General features: G+C 36.6%; 2 protein-coding genes across 3 annotated transcripts; both read right to left on the bottom strand.

The window, feature by feature from the left end:
- Positions 1-346: 346 nt before the first annotated feature.
- LOC102221997 (testis-expressed protein 11) lies at positions 347-15,042 on the bottom strand. Of its 2 annotated transcripts, XM_023328801.1 has the most exons (25): positions 14,906-15,042; positions 14,673-14,792; positions 14,395-14,475; positions 14,189-14,274; positions 14,063-14,120; positions 13,887-13,982; positions 13,736-13,817; positions 13,087-13,165; positions 12,809-12,960; positions 12,040-12,125; positions 11,803-11,940; positions 10,942-11,044; positions 10,738-10,862; positions 9,561-9,646; positions 9,033-9,086; positions 8,899-8,939; positions 7,507-7,584; positions 7,331-7,401; positions 5,820-5,933; positions 5,553-5,625; positions 5,325-5,474; positions 3,367-3,475; positions 3,171-3,291; positions 2,496-2,663; positions 347-996 (listed from the first exon to the last, which is right to left on the bottom strand). In XM_023328801.1, exons 1-25 carry the CDS (start codon positions 14,984-14,986, stop codon positions 925-927), a joined length of 2,424 nt encoding a protein of 807 aa, XP_023184569.1. In that variant the 5' UTR covers positions 14,987-15,042; the 3' UTR covers positions 347-924. The 2 variants fall into 2 exon arrangements, with proteins under 2 accessions (XP_023184569.1, XP_023184570.1); XM_023328802.1 differs by lacking the exon at positions 14,906-15,042 and having other exon boundaries at positions 14,395-14,511; positions 14,673-14,761.
- On the bottom strand, positions 15,015-16,389 carry LOC111607030 (testis-expressed protein 11-like). Its single transcript, XM_023328804.1, has 3 exons — positions 16,160-16,389; positions 15,297-15,381; positions 15,015-15,150 (listed from the first exon to the last, which is right to left on the bottom strand). The coding sequence occupies exons 1-3, from the start codon at positions 16,241-16,243 to the stop codon at positions 15,023-15,025; spliced, it is 297 nt and encodes a 98-aa protein (XP_023184572.1). The 5' UTR covers positions 16,244-16,389; the 3' UTR covers positions 15,015-15,022.
- Positions 16,390-17,076: the final 687 nt, after the last annotated feature.

Below are 17,076 nucleotides of genomic sequence, written 5' to 3'. Positions count from 1 at the left end.
ATCCTGTGTGTATGGAGGGCCAAAAGGGACAAAATTAAACAAATATATAATTAAATCATAAAAAAAATGCACCGTGAAATAAATAGTTTAATAGATACTGCAGTTAATTTAATTGCATGTTACATTTAGTTAATCATTACTTTAAATAAATGCTTAATTTTACCATTTAATAAATGTCATTAAATGGTTAAAATACAAACTTACAATTGTGGATGAAGATATTTAATTTTCTGTTAACTCACCAATCAAAGTCAAGGGGCGGTGCTAAAACTGGTCTGTAGTTTGGATTTTAATCATTTAATGAGATTTTATACATAAATTGTAAAACATTAAATTAAACCTTTATTTCAATGTTCCATTTAATTCATGATTTAATTATGTATTTTTAAAATTTTGTCCCTTTTGGCCTTCAATATAATTGGCAGAAACACAGATTCTAAACAAATGTTTTGCGAGAAGTTTTAAAAGTTAACATTTCTCCACACTTTGCCACCAGATGGGAAACAGAGCATGAAATTTATAGGGCATTTGAACACAAAGGAATGAAAAGTAAAGCTAGATTTTAAAAAAAAGTTTTTTAAATGAGTCAACAGGACAAAAAAACTTCAAATGGAAACATTAATATGCATATAAAACAATACTATTACATTTCATCCAAAATACAAAATCTAGCAAGTTTTTATGGAATTTATATTCAGACAAAGATATGGGAAAAAAACAGGAGGGTTTAATAGTTCACTAGAAAATGAATGAAAAATCGTCGGCAAACTTTCTGAACAGATCAAGCTGTAATAAATACTGTCGTCTTCCAGGAAGCCCGGATATTTGAACGTAAAGAACTTTTACCTGTAACAAACTGATGGGATGAACCTGCTAGGTTCTCCTTCACAACACAGAACATCGAGGTGAGAAGAACTGAACGTTTTACTCCTCTGTGTGGATGTTTTTCTTCGCTTTGTCCAGTCTGTCCAGGATTTCACTGTAGAGCCCACTCATCTGTGGAAACAAACATTTAACTTGATTTTTATTATTTTTTAAAGCATCGAGCTGAAAACACATCACAAAAATTTCACTGTTCATCAATCATCACAAGTATACAGGTACTTTTCAAAGAAATGTCAAAGAAAAGTAGATTTTTTTCACTAATGTTGGCCTTGGTTGGGGCTCCTTTTGCATGAATTACTGCATCAATGCAGTGTGGCATGGAGGCAATCAGCCTGTGGTTCTGGAAGCCCACACTGCTTCTAGATTCCCATTGATTATCTGTGGGGTTAAAGGTCAGGCCAGTACCACCACGGGCGTTGGACCAGCTTTTGGTACACTGTGGGTCGGTACCAAGTCATATCTCTGAAGTTTGTCAGCAGGGGGAAGCAGGAAGTGCTCTAAAACCTCCTCTCAAACGGCTGCGTTGACTTTGGACTTCATAAAAACGAGCAACATGGATTCTGTTTCTCCGCTCTTCCTCCAGATTCTAATTACCAAGTAAAATGGAAACTTTACCTTCATTTGGGAAGGTTTTAGACGTCACAATCTTCTCAAGGCTGCAGTTATCCCTACTGCTTGTATGCCTTTTCCTATACGTTTTTCCTTCAGCTTAACTTTCTATTAATATGCTTGTTTATACACTCTAAACACTGTTCTATACATGGCTAAGCCTTTGTGGAAAATAACTCTTAAGTAATAACATTTTCTAAGACGATTTGTTTTATTAGCAGTAAGCCAGAATTAAAACTGAAGGCCTGCGCTAACCACACTACATATCCCATAATACACCTCTAGTTACTGGACAGTGTTGGTAATGCTGGAAAAACAATGCATCTCTCTGTATGACTTACTTTTTTTTTTATTACTGAAATAAATTAACTTTTCTATGATTTTCTGAGATTCAAGTACGACGATTTATTAGGGCCATTGCAGATAGAGAAAAAATGAAAAAGTAATTTTCTGCCAGAAATTTTCTAGGACAATTTATTGGAAATTTATGAGTTTCAAAAGTTAAAAATCTGCCAGAAAATTTTGAAGTAAATCTCAGACATTTTCTAGAAAATACATTCCGAAAAGTTAAAAATGTTTAACATTTGCAGCTTGTAAATTGAGTTTTTTAGTGGAAATTTATTTCTTTTGTTCTATCTAGAATGGCCCCAATATGCCGTTCTATGCACGAACACTTATGTTTTCTTGCAAAAAAAAAAAGAAAACACACACGTTTACAGATATGAGTCCAATAATAATGATGACTATACGGAAGACTACTAGTGCCACTGAAAAATTGTATAATTTATGCATCATCAGGCAAATCTAATCTTAAAAGTATTACATGAGAAGAAACAATTATGTGATTATTTTTATATGCTAACAACATAATTGACATACCTGTTTGGTTATTTATTTGGATTTTGACATAAATTGACAGAATTAGAATTTTGAGAAAAATGTCCAAAGTTTATCATATTTTTGGACCTAATCCTTTTCCGTACATGACTCCGATGCTCTACCTGCATCTCGTAGCTCTCCCGCAGAGACCCCAGGTGTCGGATGAAGCTCATGGCGAGGCCGCACCACTTCTCGGCTTCGTGGTACTGGGCCAGGCTGTACAGCAGAATCCCGGCGTTCCACGCCTGAGTCAGCAGCCACAGCGTCTCCATCTCTGGAAAGCCGTCCGGCTGCGGAGAAAAGCAGGAAGATGTTAGAAAAAAGGCTTTTTAGCAGCGGCCACCTGGATTGACTAAAGTTCCCTTTACTCAGAAACTTTCATCAAATCCTGCCATTTTGTGTTAACCTTTTTACTAACTCGTTTTAATAATTTCATTCATATTCTCTAACACTTTTAATCTTGTCCCTTTACTTTGATCCAAAGATTTCGACAGCTTTCAAGTAATAACTGCCTCTGAAAGGGGAAATATGCAGCGCCTGAAAGGCAGTGTGATGTTTCAATAATCCCACATCTCTTTCAGAGGCGCTGCTCACCAGGAGTGGGACGATTTCTGCAGAACATTAACATTCAAATTGGCAGGAAGGGGTGGTGAATGGAAGCATCTGCTAATTGAAGTGTGGCTGAAAGCCCATTGATAAAAAAAAAAAAAAAAAAGAGGTTTCCAAGAAACAGCGGGCAGCGGTAGAGTGGAGAAGAGGGGGTTAATTATGGAGCAGTTCTGTTGGCGCTGGCTCACCGCGGCTGAGATGATGGACAGAGCGTCCTCAAAGTAATCCCACAGCTCCTGCAGCACGCGGCTCTCCACCTCAGACACGCCGCTCGGCAGGGACAGCTTGATCAGGCTGTGGACGTACTTACTAAGACGGAGACGCACAATTAGAAATTCTGGTTCTAGAAATAAGGAAGCATGTTTTCATGTGGCGCAGCGCTGCCTGCAGTGCGTCGGGTCGGCCTGGGGTTGCTTCCTGTGCAGGGAGAGAGCGGCTCTCAGGGCCTTCTTGCAGAGCTGAGGGAAGTGGGCTGGAGGCTCCATGGCTAAGCCTTCATTAAGAAAAAAACCCAATAAAAACAGAATAAATACTTAAAACTGCAGTATGTAACTTTTATCAAAAATATTTGATGAACCTGTCTTTATGTTATGACAATGTGAGGCATAAAATCTGTGGAAAAAACCCCCCAGCTCCTCTGCGTTCTCCCAGTGCTAACTAGAAACAACCAATCAGAGGCAGGAGGCGGGTCTTAGCGCTGTCAATCATCTCCTCGTTTGCTTTATGCTACGCTGCAGCTAGCACATTCTGTATCCTCCTGAGACCCGGGCTTTTGTTTGATGTGCATTTGTTATGTCTCCTTACTATTTGGGATTAGTATGACCTAATTTTAGTTGAAATTAAATTTTAGCTTTCTATGTGCTCTTGAACTATGTCAAAACCAATGCCCTCATATGAGGACAATGGGTCTGTTTTTGCATATACATTTCTCCTTGTCATTTGGGATCATAAGGACCCAATTGGCCTAAAAATGAAATTTCAGCTTTCTACAATAAGTGGTTTTCTCAAAACCCAATGTCCTCAGACGAGGACATTGGGTCTATCTGTGTGACGATAAGACCATTCAATCAATGTTATTATTTACATCTGTGTTTACAAAAATGTAATGTCCTCATATGAGGATGCAGGGTCTCAGGAGGGTATGCTCAGTTTAGTTAGCGTAGCCACAGATGATGGCGGATAAACAATGTTTCTGCAAAGTTGTTTCTCCACCCTACACGAGATTAATTGACAGCGCTAAGACCCGCCTCCCCCACTCTCCCTCCAACCAATCAGAGGCAATTCTGCCTCTGATTGGTTGTTTTTGGACTGGAACGGCAATAGTAGTTCAGAGCTGAGGCAGATGAGATCTGTCTTCTCACGGATTATCTGTCTTGTACTACACTGTCACATGGTCATAGATTTAACAAATATTTTTAAAATATTTTTTTACAAAAGTTAAATACTGCAGTTTTAAGTAATAACGTTTCAGATAGGATTAAAGAAAATCTCATATTTTCTGATTAGGCCAGTAGCAATAACAAATTCTGCTGGATGATAAATTGTCCCAGAAATTATTGCGATTATATTGTCCATTTTCAAGTCATATGTTGATGATAGCAAACTAATGCAATGTGCCCTCTCAAAGGTCAATAAACGTGTAAACACTGTAAATGGAGGACATAAAAGATATTAATCATCACAATGGAAGTTATCAAGCTTATTTTTATTTATTGTGCAATTAATTGCTTTACTACTTATTTCTGATTTTAATCAATACTTTTTTTTTCTCGCTTTCTTTTCTAATGAAGAAATTACATTTATTTTATTTATTTCAATCAACCCTTCAGTTAGTTTTGCAATTTGTAGAATTGGGGCCAGACTACGAGAATTTTGGTTTAATTATAACAAAATAAATATACAATTTTAGTAGAAGAAAGTCTTAAAAGATTGGGAGGAAAAAGTTTCTTTTTTGATAAGGTTGGATAATCAATTATTTTAGTGTAAAATTACTACTTCATTCTCCAGATCTTATGACTTAATTCTTGTAATATTAAGACTTTATTCTGTATTATTTAGACTTAATTGTCATACAACTTTATTCTCATATTACTATGACTGTATTATTATAACATTATGACTTTATTCTTGAAATAAAAAATAAACAAAATATTAAAGGGACCATTAAAATTTCATTTCTAGTACCAAATGGATAGAAGTTGTAAAACACGCTTGTCAAACAAGATGGAGGGCCTTGGATGAAAAAAATAAATAAAAAATCCTGATTTTCCAAAACTTAAATCTTCAAAACCGATTGATAAAATCAGAGTTAGTTTCCTCTGATTAAATGAGTGTTTATTAACCTGCCATGGTCTCCAACACTTTGGTTTCAACGTGTTCCAGCTCTAGGACAGACTCCAGAATCGTCTCCACCTTCGGATCGCTCAGCTTTGCACGAGCCTCGAACTCGTACAGCAGCAGCAGGGAGTCCGTCGGGTCCGCTGGAAGGTTGCCTTCAAATCCATTTAGACAAATATTTGTTGAACTAACTCCCACTTCCTGTTGGTTTCTGTTATTTTCGCTTGCTGTACCTGATGCTTTCAGGGTTTTGCAGACCTCCCAACAGGCCTGAATGTGCTCCAGAGCCAGAGTGAGATCCTCCGCCTGTGAAACCAATACAAGGATTCTGGATTTACTGGCGCCATCTAGTGCCCGGCTCTCCTCCCGATGCAAGACGCCCATGCCAACGCCGGTAATGTGGTTAGTCACCTCTCCTCCTCTCCACTGGTCTTGGTACATTTCCATCCTTTTTGATGGTGAGCGTGCTAAATGTAGAGGATGTTGAGTGGGTGGCACACCTGGGTGGAGTGAGGAGACTTCCTGCAGAGCTCCAAAGAGGCAGCAGCTGCCATCAGCAGAGACGTCCTCTGGCCCATGAGCAGAGCGCGGTCAGGAGGGCACAGCAGGGAGAGCTTTAAGGTCAAGCAGAAAAACAAATTATTTATCTCTGGCAACTAAAGGAAAACAGGAATGCACTGCTTTAACTCAGTTTAACCTGAAGTGAAAACATTTATGTTCTGATGAAATTATTTTAGCAACTACTAAAGAAGGCATGAATAAAAATGAGATAATGTTGGAAAATACAACCACCGTCCAACTGAAACCAGAGGTTTACATTAGGAGTGCAACGATTGTAGTTTTCTAGCAGATCGCTGATTACCGATCTTTAAAAATCCTGACCTGCCGATTCTGATTTTGGCTGATATCAATTTTTTAAATTTTTGTCTGAAATGTTGCTAAATATAGCAAGAATGCTGCTGAGTTGACAACAGTGAGTGATTTAAAACGTGCAGACATGACTTGGTGGGTCGGTCTGCCAGTCAAACCTCTCACTGCAGAGCAGAAGAGGACAGTGGCTGATTTCTAGACCTTTGTTGAGATAGATGAGATCCTCTTCACATCCAAGTATCGGCTGATCACTGATCTCCCAAAATTAAGGAAATTGGCACCAATAAATCAGTCCACCCCTAGTTTATGTAAAAACTAGATAAAAAACCTTTTTGTTCTCACTGTCTGAAGTTAAATCAGGCCAACCTTCTCTTATTTTATTTCAGTTCTAACTACTAAAATTATTTATCTTTGCTAAAACATAAATAATTGTATGTTTTCAGATAAAGAATCTATAAGAGATTTATTTACTCATGTCTTTAATATCAGAAGTTTACATACAGAATGATTATTGTCTCTTTAAATAATGGCATGACGATGTCATGGCTTTTAGAAACAGCTTTTAACCACTAAACCCTGTTAATACAATTTTAGAAATATATTAAAATATGCATATAAACACAGAATTCAATTCCTTTTTTAAATAGGAAAATAAACATTTTATTGCCTTCTGTGCAATAATCTAGCATTCTTTTAGTGAATTCGAGCCGGTTCAGGTTAAAACTTTACCACTGAAAAAGTTTTGGGTAAAACATATTTACAGACAAAGGTGCTTTCATCTGAAGTGTAAAATGTATAATATGTATTTTGTACAAGTTGGGCTTAATTACTGTTCTGAATATGTTGTTTTATCAGAAAATGACACATTTGGAGTCTGCGTACTCCAGTTAACAATCAATAGTTTCATCCCTTGGTTCATCCCCATTTTTGGGGGGAATCGAGCCAAGCGCTGGCACTCCGGCTCTCCTGACGCCTCGTATATATATTTTTTAAATTAAGTTAACAATGCATTGTAAACAAACAGGTCTACGTTATGTAAAATGCTAAAAAGGTGAACGGTAAAACTGTCTCTTGTCAAAGCAACATTTAATTCCTTAATTGTGCCTAAGTCAGCCATGACGGGGTCAACCGGCACACTTACCTGGTAGGACAGCACAAAGAAATCCCTCATTCCGTCAGGTCTGCTCTCGCACTGCAGAGCCGAGTTCCAGGCTGCAACAGAAGCGCCCACACACCGACAAAATGAGGCTGCCGCAAGATTTTAGGTGATAGCACAGCGTGTCATGTTAAAGTGGCAAGGAAAGAAAGAGTCGGTACCAATCTTTCTGAACCAGTTAGCGTCCTCAGCGCGCCGCTCAGCAGTCATATGAGACTGGTGTGAAATTGTGTGCAGAGCTGTAGGGAGGAGAAAACTTTCAGGGTTATGGAGACCTTAGAGGAAATGCAAAGTAAAACAGCTGAAACCAGATTATTTACATACACCAGGGGTGTCAAACTCAGTAAATGTTCTTAAAGGTCCGGTTGTGCCACAATGTATTGATAAAATTAAGCTGTTAAAATATTAATAATTAGCTGCCCCTCCAGGATTTTGTGATTGTTCGTGTGTTTTTTTGTAATCAAAATCACAGACTTGGTGGTGCTAATTCAGAAATATTCCTAAGGAATTTTTGGGATATTTGCGCTAATGTATCATGTAAAATTTGACTTTTTGTTACTCGCTGTATTAACCACAGAATATAATTCGACATCAAGTAAGGCTGAGGCAGCAATCTCTTAAACCCGGTGTTTTTGAACAATTTTAAGAAAGAATTGCAGTATAATCAGAAATAATATGGGGATTTGTTGATTTTGTGTGGATTTTTCGGATTTGTGAAAAACTGGACAGATTTATTGATGTAATAAGTCAAGTGGGCCATATAAGAATCTACGGCGGGCCAGATTTGGCCCCCGGGCCTTGAGTTTGACATGACATACACTGAATAAAAAGATGCTTAACTTTTTCCACTTATATTAAATAAGACTAAACTTTCTGAGTCAGTTTTAAAAACTTTGAAGGCCTGTTTAACGCAAGAAGGATGACGACTAGACCAGGAATGAAACGATTATTTAACTGGTGGAAACAATCAATATTGACAAATAAATTATTAAAATAATCATCTACTAATCTAGTAATTGATTAGTTGTTAAATGGCGTACACAGACTCAGAAAAATGCATATTGAGAGCAAATATTAAGACAAAACTGTAAGAAAAACATATATTTTAAATAAAAGATTTAAAAAAAAATCTTAATATATCTGTTAAATATGCTCTAACAAAAATTCCCCAATTGGCATAGTTTTAGCTCCACCTGGTTCAAATCTCCTATTAAGAACCTTTTGCTATCCAATTATTAATCGATTAATTCATAAATAATTAACAGATTAGCTTTATACTGTTGATGTTAGAAGGATTTTTAAAGCTGTTTATGTCCCCCATTCGGTAGATAATGATGCATTATTTATCAATTAAAATACTTACTGACATACCCAGATACTGCCTAAAATTAGAAATTTTTCCCATCCAAACATACGGCACTATTTTGTCGTGTTTATTAAAATGTTATAAATAATATTGATAATCCTAGATGACATTAAATATAAAAAATCTAGAGTGAAATAAATGTAAATCCATCTGGTTTCAGATGTTTATTAGTTATAAATCTGCTCACCCTGTTTCAGATACGGCAGGAGTTTGTCCAGATTCACATCCCTGCAAGGATTGATTGTTTTAGATGTGTAACCTTAACCAAAGAGTCCATTATATAATTAGTTTTTTTATTTATTTTTTTACATTTTGCCTCACCTCAACTGATCAGCTGAGTTTTCTGCTGAGGAGAACACGAGTCGGACCAAACACCTGTGAAAATAAAAACAAAGAACCCGGCGTTGACCTCGTTTTCTTTCACCTACTAACATTGTTATACAGAAACACAGTTTCTGTGGGAAAGCTGGAGAAAATGGGTCAGTGGATCATTGGAGGTGACCGAGAAGCAGAATCACTACAATCTGTAAGGCACACTAGCTAAAAATAATTACTTTTTTATGCAAATCCAGCAACAGACCCACCAAGCACTGAAATTTTATACCTGACATCATTTTATATAATTTATATTTAATATTGAACTGTTGCTTTTAAGTTTATGAAGGTAAATGAATAAAAAAAATAACATCCTGTTGCAACATCCACTATGAAAAGTGAAAAGAGAGCAAGAAGTTACTCAATAATTACAAAAACATTCAAGGCTGTATTCATTAAATCAACAATACAAGCTGCAAACAATATATCATTCTCCTCATTATTAACACATAAGTATAAATATATTTTACTGACCTAAGACCCATCAGAACGTGAGCTTCGTCTTTTGAGCTCTCACATAAAACCTCCAGAGCTTTCACTGCAGTTTCCTGTCTTCCATTCTGTCACAAACAAACAAACGTTCCCATCATGAACGTTCAAAATGATCAGACATTATTTAACTGTAATTATCAGTTAAATAATCAGTTTAACCTCAAAAACCTATTCATATCCTGTGAATTTTATGAGATAAAAAGCAATTAACTGTGAAAGGAAGTAGTATATATGTCTATAGAAAAAATATATATATATATATATATATATATATATATATATATATATATATATATATATATATATATATATATATATATATATATAAAAAGTGTGGCGGACGTTTGTATTCACTGAAGTAAAATGTAACGATTCCTTGAATGATTTGAGTATCTCGATTATTAAAATTTGTAGAGGAAAATTACCTCCCTCGAAGTTTTGTTAAATTATGTTTTATTATTTAGTGCACCGTGTGGCGGCCGGGTGATTATTTATGTTGCGCAGTGTTCTCTCTTCCGCCTTCGAGTTGTTGACAAAAGCTAAGTGTTAGCAGTCCAATTTCAAGTTCGGTCTGGGTGGATTTCATTGATTGATGATAATGTCCGCCTTTCTATCGTTTTTAGAGCCAATGTTGATATCCAACAATAATACTGAGTACGGCAGTATTTACCAATGTTTTATTTGATCAATTTTCTTATTTCATTACTCAATTAATAATCAGAATAATCGATAGAATACTCAATTACTAAAATAATCATTTACAACATCTCTACATTGAAGTCTGTCTTGGTAATGTGAAAAAAGTTAAAAACTTCTACAAGTCATTGTATATTTGCTTGCAGTTTGATGATATGAACATAAAGAATGCTACACATTTAAATGTTTTGAGCTTTTCAAGATGGAGTACGTTTGATTCATGTTATTACTCCTCCTGCCCAACAACATATGGTCCAAGTGACAACATCATGATTCCTCATCACCGTCCTACACATAAACACGCTCATTTGTGTTGAACTGAACATGTGTCCGAACTGCAAGGAGCACTGATAAGGCGCGCTAATCATCATAATAACACCACGGCACTGGGAAATGTGATGAATTTTCTATTAGACCTAATCTCGTGATTGGAACGAGTAACGAGCGGTGTGATGAATTCTACCTCCAGAGCAATCTGAGCTGCCAGACAGAGGAGACAGGAAGCTGCGCTCTCTGATAGCAGCAGCCTGTCTTCGCTGGATACAGGCGACTTGGACAGGACTCCCATCGCATTCAATGCCTCTACAGCTGTTGCAAAGAAACAACACAAATAATTTGCTGAAGAAAACAAAATTGTCTCAATAAAGTTATAGTTTAATGTATATACCTTTCTGTACGTTGTCGTCCTGAACAGCAATCTTGTAAATGCAGAACTGAGTGAAGATACTCTCAGGATCAGACCTTTCTGCTTCTTTAATTGCTTCTTTAGCCTGAGGACACAAATGTAAACAATTTTCAGAAAATTACTATTGATATTTAACATTTTGTGCTTTTTTAATACTTTCATTTATATCTCTACTGTTTCTAAAAACAGAACAAACGCTTTAAAAAAAACATCCAGCCATTTTTTGTCAATAAGTTAATGTTTTTTGGTGTCTGAAAAATGAGCCCTTTCAAAAGCCTCCAGAATGCAACATCATCGAGCAACACCAGCAAAGCCCAGATCTTTACCTAGCAACCCAAACTGAGCTCCAGCACCTTTAGGTCAGCTAATTTTACCATTGTATCTGCTGTACAATGGCTGCTAGAAAAGACGAGTGTTGTGTTTTTGACTTACCATTCAGAAACCATTTGATGCATTCTTGTTGGTTGTGCAGGAGGCTCCATTTCTGCTTTTCAAAAATGTGCAGTTGTATAATTGCGCTTTGTTTTGCAGCTATTTTCATGTGCAGGTATAAAAGTTGGCCAGAAGCAGCTTATTTGTGTTTAAAGTGACAAGGGGCCCTAAAATGGGTCATTCTGAAAAGAGCTCAAAACAGGGAGAACTGACCACACTAAAATCTCATTATCTAAGAATGATTTTGTGCAAAAAATGTAATGAACATGTTTTGTATAACCCATGGACCTATCCTAACCTGTTTAAGTAAGCATTATAAGTCACATTTAACAAAAATCAGCTGATTTGATGTGCATTAACTACTGCAGCAGAATAATTTCAATCAGAGCAGCTGATGCTTGGATAATTTACCTTTTCTAACTGCTGCAGATGCAGCAGGCAGGACGCTCTGTTCCTCTGCAGCTTGGCTAGATTTGGCTCCATCTGACCTGCCTTGAAGAAGCTGAAGGAGTAGTTATACCACTGTAGAGCCTCTGCATAGTTACCAGCCTGAAATGACAAAGCAGATATAATCAGCTGGAAGAGGTTTTTAATCAAATGGTATTAAATCAGATTTTTTTTTTTTTGGGTAAAATAAGTTCAGCACACCTCAAAATGTTTTGACGCCTGATCCCACAGTATGACATGCAAACTGGTCAGCGCATCTGGAGTGAGCTGTTTACCACTGTAGTGGCCTGTGGGAGGTAAAACTGATTTTTACATACAGGGTTTGTAAAGTTTTCCAAGGTTTTTCAAGCATTTTCAAAGTTAAGTTTTTTTCTACTTTTTCAGCACAAATAAACTAGAAAAAGATAGTTTCAATTCACTATGTTATATCATTTATTACTGTTAATAATAATGTCTTGAGATAGAATCCTACATTTTACAGCAGGGACTAGATAAACTAAAATATAAAAAACTGTTTTGAAATCTTCCATTTCACTGGTCAGAGAACAAAACACTAATTTAACAAGAAATATCCACAATTTCAATAACTTTGTTTAAGGTATAAAACATTGCCCAACATTTCAGATTACACAGATCAGTAAGTTATGAAGCCACTAGGAATAATAAGTAATCAAACATAAAATAAAATAATGCTATTGATAAATTTTCTGGCATTTAGCAAATAAAATAAAATTTGGTAGTTCTAACTAACCAAAAAAAAACAATAGAAGTTTAGTCTGATTTAACTTCAGACAGTGAGAAAATATATATATTTATTTACTTTTAAACATCTGGTTTCAACTGTAAATGTTTTCCAAATTTAGGCTTTTGATCAATCACTAGAAGGCTCTTTACTACCAATTTTAAGCACCTGCATAAAAAAAATGCAGCACAGTTGCAATAATTAAAAATAATCTGATTGCAACAGTACCAGTGATGATGTCTTCTATCTTCTGTTTGGCCAGCAGCTCTTTGTTTCTCTGCAGCAGCAGCTCAACGTGCAGCACAAGAGCAGCGCCCAGGTCAGGGGACGAGCCAAAGTGCTGAGACACACACTTCAAATACTCAAACGCCAGCATTTCTCTACAATAATCACAAAAACATCCCAGTTTAGGCTGGACAGGAGGGTTCATGTACATGTATACAGTACATGTCAATTTATTGTTAGGTGTAAATAAAGGTGGAAAATAAATCAGGATTTTTTTTAACCTGTCTTCAGACATGAGAAGTTTCACTGCGCTCTGACAGACTTCAAGAGGAACTTGTGATTCCAGCATCTCATCAAGTCCTGGAAAAATGTTTGCAAAACGCTTTAAAATGTGAATCTCAAAGTAATCTGTAGAACTTTTTTTTTTCACATTTTGTAACAATAAAACCACAAATACCATCATATTTTATTTGGGTTTGAGAGTGATGCAAATTACACATGGTTTAGAATTTGTTTTTAGAAATAAAAATTTGATCATTGAGATGTGCATCAACAATGAAAATAAAATCAAAACTCTATAATTACAGCTACAAGTCTTTTGGATAAAAAGTTTTGAATTTAAAGACTTTAAAGATTTTATTTTATTCACATTTTGTACATTTTTGTACTTCAGTTTGCATCTTAAATGTTAAGTTTTCCTTTCACCTCCCAGTTATGCGCCACTTTGTAATGTTCTACCAGATTAAATTAAATTGAATTATGTCGCTGTAGCTTAAATTTAAGTGAAAAATACAAAGAAAGTCTTGTCTCCCTCCATCTTGAACCTCCCAGTACTTTCAAAGACTCCCTGAATGTTCAGGTAGCAACGCCCCTCTGTCCAATGTTAATGATATTCTGTATAAATAATTCATTGAGCCGTTATTAACTAACCTGCTCTGATGTGATTGTCTGAGGCCTCGGATCTCAGGAGGATTCTTATCTTTAAATACAGCCCAGATGTGCTCACACACTCCTGCCAAATTCATACAGAGACAATCAGACACAAAGCATGACTGTCCTCTAAATCAGTCTCGTGTCTTACCTTGTTGGCCAAGATGACGGCATCGAGCGCCTTCTCCTGAAACCTCTGACAGTCCCACTCTAGATAAACTGTAGCAAGCAGACGCAAAGCTTTGGCCTATTGTGAGAAAAATGGAGCAAAGTTTAAATCTGTAACCATTTCCAGAGATTTTTCTGAACTCTGAACTTCAGTCTCACCAGAACGTCTGGTCCAGGGCCGTACTTTGCACTCGTTTTACCGATGTCGTAGCTTTGGCTGAAAAAGAAGCGTTACTGTTTTCCCTTGCTCTGTTTTTAACAACAAACATTAATTACCATATTTACCTCAACCAGAAAGTACTGTCCTCATACTTCCTCAGATTATAGGTGTCTACACCAAAGTTGTAGCACATGAGGGAGAGGTACGCCGTCTGCGTTCAGAGAGTGAGTTCACAGTTAGCTTCCCCCTCACTTTCAGCAACAATATGCACAGTGAATGTGACAAATCAATAAATAGAGTTGTAAATGTGCAAACGGAGGGATTGTTTTACATCTTTCGGTATCCGCTGCAGCATGTCTTTACATCGCTGCATGTAGACCTTGGCTTCTCCGCTATTCTCTTGGGATACGGCCTGCAACCGAGGTCAGACTTGAACTTTTATTATTCCCTGTCAGATATTAAAGATTTCCCCCATCATTGTTTCTCAGTTCACATTTTAGCTGTCTCACACTTCACACTGCAAGTCTGTCAGAACAGCACTTGCTGAGCTGCCAAATATCACAAGAACAAATATTCACATCGAAGGTGTCGAACATCACATGCGCTCACCGACTCTGCCTGGCATGACAGAATTCGAAGCAGGTCCTTCTCCACATCCGCCTTGGAGGAAGTAATGTCGGCTGCTGCATCGCCTCTGGACATCAGCTGGCTGTAGAGGGTTTCCAGGCTCTAGAGAGGTAGAAAACAAAGCATTTTTTCCTAAAAACACCATGTTTCTGTTTGCTCTAAACTTGCACCGACTAAAGCTCTCTCTCTCAGTCTGTGTGTTCATTTTTCTTCACCTTGACAGCAAGCCTCAAGAAATGATCTGCCATCTGGGGATTTTTGCAGTCCAGCCAGGTTCTGCCCGTTTTGCTGGCCATCTGTAAAGATCAGACACTGATAAATGGGCCTTCTCCTCATGAAATGCTGAGCGCTGGTCGAGGAGGGCCTGCAGTGCTGCTCACCAGGATCTGCTTGCGGATGGCGCCCTCTGTTGGATTCTCAGGTTCACAGCAGTAAAGCAGACTGCATGCGACATGACGAACTGCGTGATGGAAATGTTTGAATATGATGCAACATTACTGCCACTAATTCTGCTCACAGCCTTCCTTCTGAGTCTAAACTTCACATCTATCAGCATGAATACTGTTAAAGTTTACATTTAGGCAGATCATGAGATTAGAAGTGTACCTTTGGCTTTTTGAACTTTACTCAGAGCACCACTGGCGTTTTTGGTCACCGACCAGTTCCACAACTGGATGGCACACTCTTCAAGCTGGAAAAGTTACAGAGAATTAATGATGAAACTCACAAATATAGTTCTTTATAAAGTGTTTAATACATGCAACTGAGTCAGAACTAAACAATATAGATAAAAGTCTTGAATTAAACGGCACATTATAAGTGTGAAAGCAGTTAAAACTTTCAGGTTGTTAAAGTATTAACAACTTTAAAGTTTTACTATGTTACAGTTGTATTTTATATGGAAGTAGGAGTAGAAATAGAAGGAAAAGGATGTGTGGTTATTTTCATTTTTACAAATTAAAATCTGAAAATGTGCCTTGGATTTGTATCCACTCAATTGGGATTTTATTTAATAGATGAAAACAATATTTTATGCTTAATTGTGAGGTGAACAAAAATTATTTTGTTTTCAGAAATATAAATCTGAAAAGTGTGGCATTTAGAAGTAACTCTCCTTGTTTTCAGTGGAATTGCAACTGCAAGTCTTTTGGAGATTTTCCTACCCGGTGTTCATATCGAAAGACCAAAATGGCTGCCCTCGCTCTTTGCAAAACAATGTGTTGCCACAGATTTTCAATTGAATGTAGGTGCTTGAGTTGAACCATTCTAAGAATATAATATATTGTCATCTAAACCGTTAAGATTGTAGCTCTGGCTGTAAAATGGACCAGTCTCCCACTGCCAACTATATAATGACAAATTTTCCAAGGTATTGTTAATATATTTTGTTTGTTTTCTTACATTTACTTGTCTAGAACAGCGTCAACTAGTAAAATTGGCTATAAATCATGTCCAACAATCTAATCTACCTGTGAATGTGGTATTTTCGACAAAACATCTAATCCAGACACTTTAGAGAAGAGTTTCTCAATGGCCTCATCAAAATCTGGCATCTGTGTCTGCAGCAGGTTATCTGTGAGAGCTGAGCAAGTAAAAAAGAAAGAGGACAAGTCAACAGGACAATGAGAACAAAGACATACGTTTCATGAAGATACATTTAATTTTTAACATGTGTAAAGGCAAAAGAGTCTGTAGGGGTAGCTCCAGAGAGGATTTAAGAAAATAAAGTTATCTAATCACATATGTTTTCCAGCTTCAGTCTGTTTATTTTCATTATGATCCACCAATAATTACACATGTTTGAAATGCCTAAATATTGTAGTATTTGAAGTGGGCCAGTTCTAATGTTGTCAGGATTTTTAAAAATCAATAATATGGTACTTTACTTAGCTTTTATAAATCAAATAAATGTATAAACAAACTGGGTTTTTTAGATATTCAAATTAATTACAAATATAAAAATCCAAACCAAATACTTTGTTTATTATCTTCTCTTGTGTATTTAAAAAAGTCGAAAAAGATATTTAGTAACAAACCTGAGTGGCACAAGTGGACATTAAATTACATTTTCGACCAAAGCAAATAGTTGTCCTAGCATGGTAGCTAGGTTTGTTGCAACAGGAAGTGACACAATTACAAACTTTGTTGATTACAATTAATATAAGTCAAATCGTAAATGACTCACTTTTCACAGTTGATACAAAATGCTCCATGTTTGATGTTTCAGAGCAAAGAAAACCCTCAGGTTAGCTTCTTGTTTCCGTTTCACTGACAACTCCAACGCCGCGAAAATCAGCGTGAAGGGAATGCTACATTCACAGACACTCGGAATTCCGAAACTCCAATAACATAACAATAAAAACAATTTTCATACTTCTGCTTCATT

The sequence above is a fragment of the Xiphophorus maculatus genome, chromosome 23 (genome assembly GCF_002775205.1).
Source record: "Xiphophorus maculatus strain JP 163 A chromosome 23, X_maculatus-5.0-male, whole genome shotgun sequence".
Taxonomy (NCBI): Eukaryota; Metazoa; Chordata; class Actinopteri; order Cyprinodontiformes; family Poeciliidae; genus Xiphophorus; species Xiphophorus maculatus.
Note: the sequence above shows the minus strand (reverse complement) of the source record. Positions and strands in the feature narration are given on the sequence as shown.

Bases quoted from the DNA above. Each gene is read 5' to 3' on its own strand.
- LOC111607030 (XM_023328804.1), bottom strand. From the start codon at position 16,243: ATGCCAGATTTTGATGAGGCCATTGAGAAACTCTTCTCTAAAGTGTCT. The intron at 15,382-16,159 runs GTAGATTAGATT...TAACTTTTCCAG, and splicing joins CGAAAATACCACATTCACAG to CTTGAAGAGTGTGCCATCCA. The intron at 15,151-15,296 runs GTACACTTCTAA...TCCATCACGCAG, and splicing joins TAAAGTTCAAAAAGCCAAAG to TTCGTCATGTCGCATGCAGT.
- LOC102221997 (XM_023328801.1), bottom strand. From the start codon at position 14,986: ATGGCCAGCAAAACGGGCAGAACCTGGCTGGACTGCAAAAATCCCCAG. The intron at 11,941-12,039 runs GTGTGCTGAACT...TTGTCATTTCAG, and splicing joins AGGCGTCAAAACATTTTGAG to GCTGGTAACTATGCAGAGGC. The intron at 5,934-7,330 runs GTAAGTGTGCCG...TTGACCTTAAAG, and splicing joins TCTTTGTGCTGTCCTACCAG to CTCTCCCTGCTGTGCCCTCC.